Source organism: Xiphias gladius, chromosome 23, assembly GCF_016859285.1.
Source record: "Xiphias gladius isolate SHS-SW01 ecotype Sanya breed wild chromosome 23, ASM1685928v1, whole genome shotgun sequence".
Lineage (NCBI taxonomy): Eukaryota > Metazoa > Chordata > Actinopteri > Istiophoriformes > Xiphiidae > Xiphias > Xiphias gladius.
In genome coordinates, this window is record NC_053422.1 from 14,645,429 (window position 1) to 14,660,051 (window position 14,623).

At 42.1% G+C, this 14,623-nt stretch overlaps 1 protein-coding gene across 5 annotated transcripts; it reads right to left on the bottom strand.

Annotated features, from left to right (window-relative positions):
- Nucleotides 1-1,588: 1,588 nt before the first annotated feature.
- On the bottom strand, nucleotides 1,589-14,374 carry LOC120785476 (E3 ubiquitin-protein ligase RNF38-like). 5 transcript variants are annotated; one of them, XM_040120228.1, is made up of 13 exons: nucleotides 14,209-14,374; nucleotides 12,883-13,173; nucleotides 9,211-9,263; nucleotides 8,853-9,034; nucleotides 7,154-7,595; nucleotides 6,108-6,248; nucleotides 5,741-5,929; nucleotides 4,748-4,909; nucleotides 4,557-4,660; nucleotides 3,819-3,900; nucleotides 3,615-3,736; nucleotides 3,026-3,125; nucleotides 1,589-1,998 (listed from the first exon to the last, which is right to left on the bottom strand). In XM_040120228.1, exons 2-13 carry the CDS (start codon nucleotides 13,169-13,171, stop codon nucleotides 1,936-1,938), a joined length of 1,929 nt encoding a protein of 642 aa, XP_039976162.1. In that variant the 5' UTR covers nucleotides 13,172-13,173; nucleotides 14,209-14,374; the 3' UTR covers nucleotides 1,589-1,935. The 5 variants fall into 5 exon arrangements, with proteins under 5 accessions (XP_039976162.1, XP_039976161.1, XP_039976159.1 ...); XM_040120227.1 differs by having other exon boundaries at nucleotides 12,883-13,233; XM_040120225.1 differs by having other exon boundaries at nucleotides 14,179-14,374.
- Nucleotides 14,375-14,623: the final 249 nt, after the last annotated feature.

Below are 14,623 nucleotides of genomic sequence, written 5' to 3' on the forward strand. Positions count from 1 at the left end.
GTTCTCTTTGTTTCAGATTCATATACAATTGTAACCTTAATTATGGCACTTATTACCTCTTGGTTTATGTAAATTTACCTGCTCATTTATGTCTTATTTTTAGTTGGAATAATTCCACTTTATTGTTTGGGACTGCTGCTGCAGAATTAAAGCTTATTATTATGACTGCATTAATTATTATTTGCAAGTGTTATTTCCGTGTGGGTAAAATTTAACTCGCCCCATTGGTTCAGAGTAATTTTAGCTCCTAATAACAGGTGTAACAGCAGCGTCGGGAGTTTGCTGGGAACCCCAAGAGATGTTGGGTGTGTTTATCGTCTTGCCCTGCTGGCATTGATTGAAAGAAGAAGAAAAAAAAAAAAAAAAAAAGTAGCCCACAGCCCAGAGTGACTGAAAAATGCTACACATGATAAATGTAGGGCTACACAACACAAGGTTGCCATTTAACAACTGTGTCACTCCATCAAGAGTCTACAAATCAGCACACAACCTGTATTACTGCCTGACAAGTCTCTTACGTGCTACTACACTTTGTTATGTTTAACAAACATGATAATCTACAGTGAAATATAGTTATTTACTTAAAGTCTACCTGTACACCAGTGTATGTATTAGGGAAAGCAAAACATAACTGAAGGTCCAAAACTTCGGCAGGTGTGGAGTGACGATAGTATAAAAGAGCAGTGACACCACCTAGTGGCAGCTTGAAGCTGTTACACCTCCTGGGCAAAAATCTGAGAAGATTGAGCCACCCGAAGCAGCAGTCAGTGTCAGCTTTAATAACACCACCACTTCATCTCACACAGAGAAATCAAGCACAACCAGACCTGAATTATTTCACCAGTTCTTAATTCTCTGTTAAAAAAGAAGAGAAAAAAAATAATTACAAAATGCTAAGTTTAAAAAGTTCATATCAAGCCTTTTATTTGGTATACAGATATTCATAGATTTATACAGTATATATAGATATATGTATATATGTAACACATGTGCCACTGCAAAGTCACAGACAAAATTATTTTTTCTAAGGAAAAAAGGAAAAGAAAAATATATAATGTGCTTAATTTCAAAGTCGTGCCATGAAGCGCTTGTAATGAAAGATGACCAAACCGGAATGATGACGTAACTGCCAGGCAGGAAAACAATCACCTATAATGGTCGAATAATAATACTAATAATAACGATAATAATAATAATAATAATAATAATAATAATAATAATAATAATAATAATAATAATAATAATAATTCTACTGAAACAAACGGATCAAAGAGGAAACTGAGAAGTATAGTGGCAGCATGGACCCTTAGTGTCAAACTAGAGAAAAGGATTAATGTCTATAACATACATTCACACAGAGTATGCATACAGACAGACAGTGCATAAACGTACAAACAGGAAGTAAAGTCAGTCACTCATGAGAGCAAAAAAACCTCTCAGATGTCGTTACTCTTGTCTGATACACAACAGAAACTCAGGCATGCTCCAAGACACCTAAAAGTCTCCCTCACACACACACACACACACACACACACACACACACACACACACACATACCGAAAGCGCACAGTCATGTACCACAGCTTGCACACACACACACACACACACACACACACACACACACACACACACACCCACCACTGCAGGATGGTGATGCGGGATACATGCACCACGTGCAAGTACGTGTACAGGAAAGACTAATGGGAGGAAAAATGACAGAAATTGGCGAGAGGGAAAATGTCGGGGAGGGTGATGCACATAAGTTAAACAGAAAAAATGACAGAACAAAATAGAAGGAGAGGGTGCTGCAAAAAAAAGCCAGGAAATGGTGTATGTGTGTATGTGTACAAGCACGAACGTTTATCACTACATTAGGAGCAGGCAGTACTGAATGTGTCGAACAGACAGTGAGGAGTGTCTGGCTCCCTCGTGTGGTCACTCTGAGTCTCTTTGGACCTCTGAAGCGTCGGCCCGACAAATGGGACAAGTCCTGTTGGCCTGAAGACAGAGAGAGAAAACAAGTTAGTTTTAGAGGCAGGTCATATTTTAAGACATCAAATAAATCACACAAAACGCTCAGTCATAAAACTGTAGGTCTGAGTAGTGACTAAACTCACCACTGCACTTCCCCATAAAAGAGACTGGATTTCAGATTATTACATTTTTTTATTGCCTCCACCAAGGTGGTTAAGTTTTCACTCATGTCTTTTTAATGGTTTATTTGTCAGCAGGATTATGCAAAAACCACTGAACCGATTTGCACCGAACCTGGTGGAGGGATGGGGCATGGGCCAGGGAAGAACCCAGTAAATTTTGGGGCAGATCGAGATCTTTTACTGTGAATTTGAATCTTTTTCTCTGAAACCTGGTATATATATTGTTTGACACTGGCCTTGGCGGAGATCTGCACTCTCTGAGAGCACTTCTAGTTTTTTTTTTGTATTAAATTGTAATCCTCATAACCCAAATTCACGCAGAGGCTTGGGGCAATGCCTCATCCCTCTAAAATCATAAGACTATGTTCTGATTAACACAAGAACTTGGAGATCAAGTGCCTCTTTTTTCATTTTCAGTGGGAAATCACGTGTCGAGGTATGCACACAGCTCCTTCTGATGTTCCCGTCCCAGGGTTTGGTGTGGTTTTCAGATTTCACTGATTCTTCTGAGCTGAATTTAGAAACATTTAGACACAAGCCTGATGTCTTACTTTCTGTTAGATAACAGATCTCTTGAAAAGTGAGATCCTCACTGCACTTCTATGATAAAGAGGTGCCTGTGTCACTTCATTTGTATTTGTGTCTCCAAGCAAAAATAAGATATTTTGAGCAAGATATTTCTCTAGTTAAGTAATTGATCAAGACTATATACAGCACTGCCTGGTCACTTACCGAAAACCAGACTTACACATTGACATGAACCCCCTGCCACACAATGTGTGATCAGCCTCGGATGAACTCAGAGGTTGTTTATGTGTATTACATGGATACAGTGCGAGTCAGCTGGATCCATAGGGGGGATGACTTACCCTTAGCCACTTGTCAACACACTTCCCGTGGAACTCGTGGCTGCAGGGCAGGACTCGCAGCAGTTGGCGGGACTCAAAATCACTCATACACACCACACACCTGCATATACAGCAACATAACAAATCTGTTGTTTATCACATTTTACACAACACACAGGGCATCAGGGCAGATTTAGCCTGGCCTATTACTAGACTACAGCATATGGTGAAAAATTATTTTGAAGAGACCATGTCTTGTTCACTGAGAGGTATTTATGATTTTAAAAATTTGATGTTCAATTGTGGGAGTACCAAAACTGTCTCTTCTTGCTAGTATTCATGCACCATCTGTGGGACTACCTGGTGTGGTTTCTTTTGATGTATACTTTGAGAATTATGTGTACCAAGAATTAGGAGATTTTGCTCATTATGTCCACCTCTGTCATTTAAATGCACAAATTCTGTACTTGATACACATGAGCTTCTGTCAATAGATCAGGAAATTCACCTAAATCCTTTAAGTGTGATCTGAGGAGCTAACAGACAGCCTCATTAACGATAATTCACCCTCTCAGCAAGCGATGACCTGGTGGTTGTAAAAGGCACTCACAGTGTTTGCTCAGACTGATGGTTATTTGGATTGAACCGATAGGAGGGAAGCTGTTCAATGTCTCCCTTGGTCAGTCCGCGGAGTTTGGCCTCTCCCAGACGCTCAGCGAGGTTCAGGAGGGCCTGTAGGAGGAAACATCAGCAACAACAGAAGAATCAGAGTCGGCTTCCGGCAGAAATAAAGGATAAAACATACAGGACAAACCTCATAATTTTCCACCTCTCCATCGTCTACATCCAGCTCTAGGCTGATCGCAGGGCCTGTGGGCTGGACTGGCAGCATTGAACTACAGGGGAGATTTAACAGAGAACTTTTTAAGTTAAATTGATCAAAGAAGCAGATTATGCAGCCGAGTACCTAAACTAACTAACCGTCTTTCAAAACTTCACAGAAAGAAGCTGATAGCATTTGTAGCGAAGTTGAATAGTTAATGGCCACGAAAATTTTTATATTTGTCCATTTTATTTAAAATATTTAATCTTGCCTTATTTTTGTCTGTGTATTCAGTATTTCACCATGTTCCGACTGTCTGAGAATTTTTTATTTTTTTAATGTTTTCTATGTTGGAGGCTCAGGACCTTTTCCCTTTCTATGCAACAAATCCTTTGTTAAAATCATTCAATTATCTTAGTTTTCAGGATTCAACTAAAGTCTTAAGAAATCTCAGAAATCTTTATAGAAGTCTTTATATCCATATCCAACAAAATAAAATGATCTGACCATACTCTAACACATTTGTTTACCATATTTCTATCTGAAAATGCCTGACACCAACCTTGGTCAAAAATATCCTGAAGATTATAAATTTTCATAAGGACTTTCCTTTTCTGTTCCATGTCAACTGACTCAGGTCATCTACTGTATATTTGGCTGATAAAAACTAAGCCTTTTCTTCTTATCGGCCACATCTTAGTAAGTAACTTAATGTATTGTTCTACTTACAGGAAGTAAGGCAGGAGGCTGGGGTGGTAAGGCGAAGGTGGCAGTGGCTGTTGCGAGCGGTACCGTCGCCCTGGGAGACGCCGAGGTATGAAGTTTGGATAGGACTAGGAGGCAATCGACAAGTCATACATTTCAGATCAATTACACACACACACAATTTATGTACACATTTTAATCAACTTATTCCTCACCACTCCAAAGAACTCCTGTGGCAGGGGGTCATGGGAAAGGAAGTGAAGCTGTGTGGAGTGTGGGGTGAGGGCTGGGTGGGTGGTGGGGGGATAGTGGAGCCCAGCACCCAAAGACAGGTGCTCTCCAAGCAGCTCCACGTCATTCTCTATCCTCTGTAATGGCTGGGAAAGCAAAAGGAGATATATGCTGAGGTTGTTTCATGTAATCACAGCAACAGAAGCAGTTCAACCCCAAGATAACATCGATTTAAGTGCAGATTACATTAATTCAGCCCTTTAAATCCTGTAAACAAGGACGGAACATAAATCATAAATTACAACACTCTTTATATTTAACAGTCATTGTCCACATTTGCCAGAAAAAGCAAATGTGGACAACATTTCTAAAAACTACAACATGCTTCAGCTTGAGGCCTTTGGCAAAGAGCTGTCATGCCACAGTTCAACAAAAGTAGCCCTGGCCTTCAGAGAGCATACAGATATTTAATCAGGATCTTTTTTGGAATTTTTTTGGAGTTTACAGACTTTATTGTAAATGATGCCCCATGCACAGGTATATGGCCTATTTTACTACAAGCCTTCATATATTACAAAGCATTACATTATTCTCAAGTGTCTGTAACCACTGAGGGAGATGAAAAAATTGCTTCAACTTAAATGTATGAAATATGCATCAGCTATTTCACTTTAACATAGTAAAACACCTTTGCTGCTTCATTTTTATACAGCAGGGGGAACATTTAAAGTTTTCTCCTGAAAGATGCTGACTGCCAAATTGGATCCTCAAGTTAAAACAAGACTTTTTTTTAATATCCAAAAAGGGAAGGAAAAGTTTTGAAGACATGCATAGAAAGATAGATATCATAATGTTGTGAATTCAGACTTTAAAAATAAACGTCATTCTTTGCAATATCTGCAAAGGCTGCATCTGATACCAAATTTGCCATGTTTGAAACAAAGTCACCACAACACAATCTATGCATTCCTACTCACTGATCGTGCCTGCTGTGTCGGATAGGGTCCAAACTGTCCAGGCTGGGGCAGGTGAGGTGGGTGGTGGGAAAGGTGTGTTGGGGGATGGGGGAGGTGAGGAGGGGGAAGCAGGAAGGCCGGGTCACTGGACAGCAGTGATGGGAAGGGATAGGGCATCGGTAAGTGCTGCACAGAACAGGTCTGAAGGACCTGACAGAAAGGGAAAAAAAGAAAAAGCAAAATTTAATTTAGGAAGTAAGGCATATTGCAAACAGTATTTTGAAGACTTCGATATTTGAAGAAATATCGTCAGTAGCAGAAAATGTGCACCTACACCATGTGGAAACAGCTGGAATGAATTTCTTACAGAAAACACAAACACACTCACAGGAGGAGGGACGCTGCAGACAGGATAATGCTGTCCACTGAAAACCACCGAGCATGCTGGGATCTGCTGAGGGGCAGAGCGAGGCGGCAGGCCAGGCGGCGCGCCCGGAGGAGACACAGGATACGATACTGGAGCTGAACCCTAAACATGGAGACAAGAGAGGCAAGGTCCTGAGCTTAACCGTGCAGACTACGACTTAAAGCTGAGCAGCTGTAATCAGGAGACTTAGAACACAGCTTTTATGCATCAAATAAAGCATATCAATACTTCATGCGTCGACCACAGACATGTCTTTGTGTTAAGCACCATTCATGTGAGGTTTCCCAAAAATACAGGCACTATTTGAAATGATCAAATTCAAACTTTCATGATAACAAACATATCACTTTGGATTTGTGATTTAATGATGCTCATAAAAAGGATTTAGCCTGGCTCCAGATGTCTGCCCACATCTTCCTTTTTTTTTTTTTTTTTGAGTGATTCAAATAATAAAATGAAATGGCAAATTCAGTTTGATTATAAAGCTCAATAATGTGGAACAGGTCTTGAAGTTACAGTAGAATTTTGCATAAAAGTGCAATGCCTTTCCACGCTGTAACTGGCTTTAGTGTGTGGAATTCTGTGTGTGAATTCTAATACAAAACTCGGTAATGTGTTTCACTCTATTTCTAGAAACGAGTTAAACGAAAGCACATCCTATAATATACAACAAAAAAAATTAATTGTTAGGTTCTGAATATGATGCTTTAAACTAAAAAATAATCCCTGGTTATATTTGGATCTCTGAAAAGATAAATGATACACACCAGGGTAAAGTTTCCATTTTACCAATAAACTTTCATCTACTCAAGCCAATTTGAAACCATATTTCATTGAATTATCCCCCACTGGAAAAAAACAAGCACACAAGCCGGACACGTTAGTAGACAGACCAACATTAACCAACTGAATCTTTCACCTACATGGTGATGATGAATTTGCTATTTGCTTTTATTTATTTATTTATTTTTTTAAACCCCAATACAACCTACAAACAAGGAACTCACCTGCTCATGGAGGTCAAGCACCACACTGCTCTGTTGCTGGGATGGGTGAGGGTGTGGGTGCTGTGGGTGGGCAGCAGGGTGGAGCAGCCTGGGAGACAGGTTCGGTGACTGGTGGAGTGGCCTCGGGGAGGGATTTGCGGGGTGGTAACCCGGGCGCTCTTCAGGCCCTGGCCCAGGCCCAGGCCCAGGCCCTCGGGGCGGTTGCTGGCTGTAGGGTGGGTAGCCCTGAGGGGGAGCCGGGTGACGGTAATTTTCATCCTGGTGGCCTGACGACGGGCCATGGTGGGAGTGCAGGTGGTGGTGGTGATGATGGTGGGCGCTGGGGTGGTGATGGTGGTGGTGGTTGTTGTTGTTGCTGTTGTAGTGGTGATGGTTGTTGTGGGCGTGATGGTGGTGGCGGGTCAGACGGTCTCTCCGGCCACGCTGGCGTCTCATTGGAGGGCTGAGGTGGAAGAAGGAGGGGAAAACTAAAGAAGAGCTAGAAGAAGTTATGTTGTCATTTGCATCACCATACATACTGGAGCTGCCACCTACTGCAAAATGTTAAGTTTGAATACAAATTCCTGACTAAGCTAATACTGAAAAAAGCAGGACAGAAGAAGAAGTCAGTGCATTTTATCGACACATTTTCTGCCTTCAGTGTACTACAGGTGTTCTCCAGAAAAAGAAGATTGTGTCATGTCAAAGCATGTGAAGACATGGATGCTTTCACTGTAAACACGTGTTTAAAAGCACTTGACAAACAGTTTAGGACTGAAGTCATTTAGATTTTTGACATTTAACTTAAATTCAATTATTGAAATTCATCAACAGCCCTAATAAAGAAAACTAAACATACACATTTAACCAGTGGAAATTCACAAATCTTTGCAGACTGACTTAAACATCATTACAGCCTGAATGCGACCATTTCACTACTGTACTTTCATTTATATTTCCATATACTCAGGTATTTCGTTTCATGTAAGCTCACCCGGCTCACCCGGTTTAAGACAATAAATTGAAATGTATTCAATGTACGGCTGCGCATAATGATTATTTTCATTATCAATTAATCTGAGTTATTTTCTCAATAAATCGATTAATCATTTATACTATAAAATGGCAGAAAATAGCGAAAAAGATGCCTGTCGCAATTTTCTAAAGTCCGAGGTCACGTCTTCAAATGTCTTATTTTATCCGACCTACCTAGCAGCAAATCCTCACATTTGAGAGTCGGGGACCAGAGAGTGTTTGGCATTCTTACATGAAAAATTAATAAAACAATAAAGCGATTATCAAAACAGCTGCAGAATAATTTTGTAAACGCCAACTATTCCATGACTAATCAGTTCAGCTCTATTTTAGCGTTTTCACAAGTGCACAAGTGTAATTGGCAGTATCAGTTGACAAAAATCATAATAAAAACTGATAGATTAAGAATTAATCAGTCTATCACATAAATAGACTAATCATTTTTTGGTTACAGTTTCACAAATCCTTGTTTTGGTTTGTTTCATATAATTTTTATTTGAACACCTTTAGGTTTTTAGACTGTTGGTCAGACAGAAGAAGCACTTTCAAAATATAAATCTAGGATCTTGTCATTTCTTAGGAGAAATTCTCATTATTTTTGACATTTTATAGGCTGAACGGTTACCAGATTAATAATGAAGATAATGGTTATGTGTATCTTTCTCACACACGTACACACACTTACCTGCGACGGTTGCGAACAGGTGTGTGGCATCTCTCTGGCATGTAGTGAGGGTGTGGTCTGCGACTGGGAGGCAGCTCCCAGGGGCGAATGGGAGAGGAAGGAGTGGAGGGAGGGGCGGAGCTGAGATCCAACATGGACTGCTGGGAAAGACGCTGCCTTTTGGGGCTTGGGCTGTCTTCAATCTTCACACAGATGTGAAGGAGGAGGGGGAACCAGTGGAATGGTTGGTCAGGAAAAAAGAAAAAGAGGATAGACGAAAGGGGAGAATGAATAAGAAAGAGAAAACAATGACAAACAAATCCTATTCAAACCAGGAGCAATGCAGAGGCAACAGGCAGTGGTCATGTTTCATACTTACTTTGTCCCGATCCTCACTGCACACATTATCTGGATGAAAATGTAACACTGCTCCTGCAGGCCACAGAGGAAATAAAAACACAATCAGATAAGAGGGCTGAGAAAAACATCAACATCACAAGACACATGGACATTCGCTTGCTGAACCAACAGAAATACAACAACGCCAACAACAAACAAGCAGTTGGTTGCCTCTGATTTTTTTTCTTTTTTTTCCTCTTCCCCCATTCTAAGACCAGACTGGATGCCAAAAAGTCATTATCTTGATGCAGCCTGGCTGATTTGCTTGAACAGTTAGACAGACTTAAAACCACAATATCCAACAGTGAACACAAAAATGTGCATCTGATGTCTTGGTACACAAACAGAGTTAAAGTCCCCTGTTGTCACTGAGGTTCTGTCTTCCAAACAGGCTTTTAAATTTTCTGGTTTAAACAGGCAGACAAGAGAGAAAGCCATTTCTGGAAGATGTCACACTGGACTTATCCTCTCTGGCTCTCATAGACAAATCATTCCCTCTGATCTACCATGAAAAGCCTGCCTTGCTGACTCACAGAAACAGACAAAGACATCCACAATCAAACATGTACAATACTTTGGAGCATCTTGTTGGTTTTTCAAGCTAAAGCACATGTTACAGACTAATCAACAAGGAAAATAATTGTTATTTGCAGCCCTAGTAGTATCCCATACACTGAAGAGACACTCTAGAGTACTCCCTATGGAAACTAACCATTACCAAGAAACCTGGGTTCAAGTCTGTTTGTTGGCATGAATCTGCTTTGCTTACGTGTCCCTGAACAAGACAGTGAACCATTATTAGCTCAGCAACAACTGCTCAGTGCCATGTTTCTTGCCCATTTTTATTTCTTTGTGGCGGGGGAATAAGCGATAAAAATCTCTGTCCAAAGACCAACAGACCATCACAAAAAGCAAGACTCCTTATTGATATGAATGAGATTAGTATGTCCAAAAAAATAAAAGCTAAAGAATAGAAAAATCACATCACTGAATAAAGTGCTAATGCCATAAACACAATCTCAGAAAAACACAATGCTCTCCCAGCTGTTTATCTGACAGTCCACATGTGCAATCTGGATGTAGCATGCAAACACAGACATTTCAGCAGCTTAAGAAGGATGTCCTTGAACTCAGCTGACAAGAGTTTCCTCTAAGCACTCCCCCAAAAACCTTTAATCACCAAAAAGAGGGGGAAAAAAAAACGCTCCTCCCCTCATCTCTTTTTGTTTCTCCCTCCATGCCTCCCTCATCCAAACAACCCCTTCAGCCTCCTCAGAAAAAAAACACAGATCTGAAAGCAACCCCCACCCCTTTCTTGTCTTTGCGACACCACTCCAGAGCCATGTGAAGTCTGCCGATAGTGACAGCTCAAAGACGCCCTGCTAGTGGCTGCAGAGAACAGAGGGACAGTCGGTTGACTGACTAACCGACAGGAGGGCCAACACACTGGCTTACATCTTTATTCATCTATCATCCCTTTTTCTTTAGACCTCATAGGGTCCTGGGACTCAGCCACCCATGTGTTTTGTGCAGAACTAGGTCTGTTAATGCCGATTCAACCCGGGGGCCATAGGAGAGGGGATGGTGAGCCAGACTGGACGGGTTCTGCTGGCGAGCACACACAACCCTGTTTCCCCCGAGCATGGCTGTTGGGGAAGACTGACACCATTTCTTTCAGGACTAACAATCCAGTCAGGCAGGGTAGAACGAAGTAGCAATTTTCCCCTGTTCTTTAACTGAGATACAGAGACTTTAACCATTATTTAGAATAGACAAGCCAAAAGTAAAGAAACAACCTATTCTAACCACATAATCTGTAGAGATTTCATGACAGTATAAATGAAGATCTGGAAAAATTGGTTGCTTTTAATTTGCAATGCTGGCAGGTTGTGGGATGCAACATTCCCTGCTTGAAACTGGGGGAGTGAAAGAGGAGGAGATAAAAACAGAGGTAAGACAGGGACACACATCTTAACACCCACAATTCCAACACTGACACTTTCTGCATAAAGTGATACCAAGGGGTATAATACTGTGCCATGTACTAAAATCAACAAGCCCAGATGAACAGGAAATCCGTAATGCATATCATATAAGCAGAACACGTTTTACACACACACACACACACACACACACACACACACACACACACACACACACACACACACACACACACACACACACACAGAGAGAGAGAGAGAGAGAGACCCCAGCCGTCGACGTAGAGGCATGTGCAGCTGCGAAGAGTAAGAAGGCAACTCACGGAGCTGGGAGACTCACTGTTTAAGTCATTCACACAAACCGCTCTGTAGTCTTTCAATTTAGGAAGCATGTGTTTCTGTGTGTGTCCCTTCTGTGTGAGTTATTTTGGGTGTTTGGCAACAGTGCTGCTATTACGACAGAGGCCCATTAAAAGCCTGCTTTCATTCATTCACTGCACTTTTCTGCCTTTGAGGGAATCAAATCTGGTATTACAGAAGGTTTCTCTTGTCACATTCCAACAGTCAGTAATGTAAACCTGCTGAAGACTAACCAGAGAGGTGTCAATGTTGAAAACAATGAAAACAGTTTGGGATCCAGCCTCACTTTGAATTTTCTGCTATGGCAGTTTCATTTGTTTCTTTCTCTTATTCCGCTTGAGGTTTGGGGGGAGTTTTTCATAGTCTTCTTAGTAAGTTTGGGTTGAGTAAGGAAATGCTGATGTTGCTGGCATGAAAAGCCAAATGAATCACTGTTTGACTGATACTGGGCAATGCAAATAAATCTGACTTGACAAAGTGAAGAAACCATCAGCTCTACTGTTCATTCCTATGTTTCTTTGTGGTTGGATAGTGCTTTAAAAAAAAGGTACATCATCAATCTTTACTCTGTCCTGAACCACTGATGAGAAGCCTGTTTGGCTAGTTTGGGACAATATAAAGCGTTGCATATGATAAAATGTAAGCTGAATGGCATTAAGGCTTATGTGGAACTACTAGGAAGTCCGTGCTATACCAGCCTGTATCATAACAGTGAGCAATCTGAGACAAAAAGATAAAAACGCTGTCTAGAAAGATCTTTCAATTCAAACAATTTCAAGGCTTGTGTCAAGGCTCCAAACTGCTCTTTTAATCAGACTCCTCTCATACACAGATTTTTTAAAGACTGAAACAGAGTATGTGGCATGTCTAAACCGCTGGGCAAATACATCTGTCTCTGATCTCCACAGGAGAAACATAATATGACCTGCAGGCCTTCAGCACCACCATCCCTGGACTATCCAAAGGAAAATTCTGCAGTGCTAAATTCCTACTGAGGGCCAGGATCATTTGCACTGCAAGTATAAAGCCCAGCAGTGACATACAAGACAGGAAGTTCAGGAACCTGATGTGCCCTATTTACCTAAGTAAATGCTACTCAAACCTCTAAAGCAGAGCCTCTACTAGATCACATGACATATGATATGATATAACTGGCCTTTCAAGCAACAGCTGGCAGTGAAAGCACCAACCCTTTTAGTTAAATGTCTCAAAGCCTGTTAAGCTGCTAGGGTTCTACCTGCATCCCTCAGGGGGTATATCCTGTGTGAGTGTGTGTGTGTGTGTGTGTGTGTGTGTGTGTGTAATGATGCACCTAGCTGGGCTGCAGGCCCTGTTTACTCAAGCCTGCTTACCGGCCCCGGGATGTCTGTGAGCTCCGAGCGAAGAGTGGCGCTGCGCCCCTGCGGACAGGTAGCTCCCCTGGGTGTGCTGCTGCTGCTGGCTCTCCGGGTAGCTGCGACCACCGTGGTGCGGTACCCAGCCGGGGTTGCTCTGTTGCGGGTAGCTCACCCCTCCTCCGCTGGCGTTCATCAAGCTCCCGTTACCGACCGCGTTACCACTGCCATTGCTTCCAACGCTGCCATTCATGCCAAAATGATAGAAGCCAGACCGAGACCGCGACCGAGTCCTCGGGGGGTCCATGGCTGGGGAGGAGGAGGAAGATGAGGAGGAGGGCGGTGGTGGATGGACGTGATGAAGGTAGGCTGGAGAGATGGACGTCCAGAAACGATCAGGAGCCTCCCTCTTCAGACCGCTTCTCGGCGTCTTTCTATCCACCTAGTTACCTCTGATGACGACCGGTTACTGCGAGTGTTTTCTGAGACTTTTAAAGCGGATGTCTCAATATAAGGAGGTGAGATACCTGGAAGCAGCGAGTTCAGGGAAGCACAGCCCTTATATGTCGCACAAGCAACATCTGCATCGACTCCATCCACTCTCCCCCTGCTATCCGTGCGGGTCAACTTAACGGAAAACCGCTTTTTTATTTTACCACTTATGAACGTGCATAAGTATTGAAAAATATTGTTAAATCAACATGCGGTAGAAGAAAACAATGATACAACAAAATACAGTTATCTGTGGTTTTCGTCGTTAGCAGAACAACAGCCGAGCAAGTCCCAGGTTCTCTATTGTCTTTTCACAGAGGACCACTGTCAGGCTTTCCCACAGTAAAGTAAAGTATTTTTTATAGATATTTGACGCAAGCAGTTGGGCCCATTGTCGACGCACACATTAACAAGCAACTGCGACCGAAGTTAGTATCTCTGCCACCAAAAGCTAGCCAAGTTTAATACTTAAGTCCCTCAACACAAGCAAGATGGCTAGCTGTCGAGCGTTAGCAAACTAAAGGAAACCAGCCGCCCTCATAGCTGGCTGGGAAACAAAGTTATTAGCATAGGTTGGTGAATAAATTACGACTAAACTGCAACGGTTAGCCCACTGTAAGTAGTGAAGTTGCACCCATTTGCGTTGGCAAACTATACCTGCTCGTTAATTTGCATAATTTCGATTTTCCAGCTAGCCCGAGGCTAGAAGGAAGCGGGGTCTAGAGGGGAAAACAAGTCCAACAGTGCCGACATTACAAGCTAGCTAACAGCGCACTGTATCGATGTTAAGCTAGTTGTTAAACAGTGCTAATAGCGGATTACCTCACACTGCATGAGAAAACAGATCGCTACCTTGTCCGTCAAGCAAGGTGGACAATATTTGTCCAATTTAAATCCCCTCTCGCATTCGCTGTTTTCTCTGGTCAGCGGGGAGTGTAGTGGAGATCAATCAATGGGAGTTTCACATCTCTGCCGAGTCTCCCCCAATCGATCACAGAGAAACATGTCGCTCGACCGTAGGCAAACTCGCGTCGTGCTTTTACGTCAATCACACGAACTCTAAAGCGAAGACAACGTTAAAGGTCGTACAACTCCCACCAAAGCGACATTTTTTTCATTAGTAGCGGTCAGGGTCGATTTTACTTAGCAAGCTTGTTATCAGAGTTGACTGCTTCGGTCTGGCAAACCCTGGGCAGCTGCTCAGCTCATTAATAATTCAGCAGCTTCATAGCCAGAGATACTACACGACAGCGCTTTGAAAAACACT

What these genes read in the sequence shown, in the direction of transcription:
- LOC120785476 (XM_040120228.1), bottom strand. Translation starts at nt 13,171, where the DNA reads ATGGACCCCCCGAGGACTCGGTCGCGGTCTCGGTCTGGCTTCTATCAT. An exon ending in CACAGGAGTTCTTTGGAGTG is followed by an intron (nt 4,661 to 4,747) that starts GTGAGGAATAAG and finishes ATTGCCTCCTAG; the next exon opens with TCCTATCCAAACTTCATACC. An exon ending in GTGTTGACAAGTGGCTAAGG is followed by an intron (nt 1,999 to 3,025) that starts GTAAGTCATCCC and finishes CTCTGTCTTCAG; the next exon opens with GCCAACAGGACTTGTCCCAT.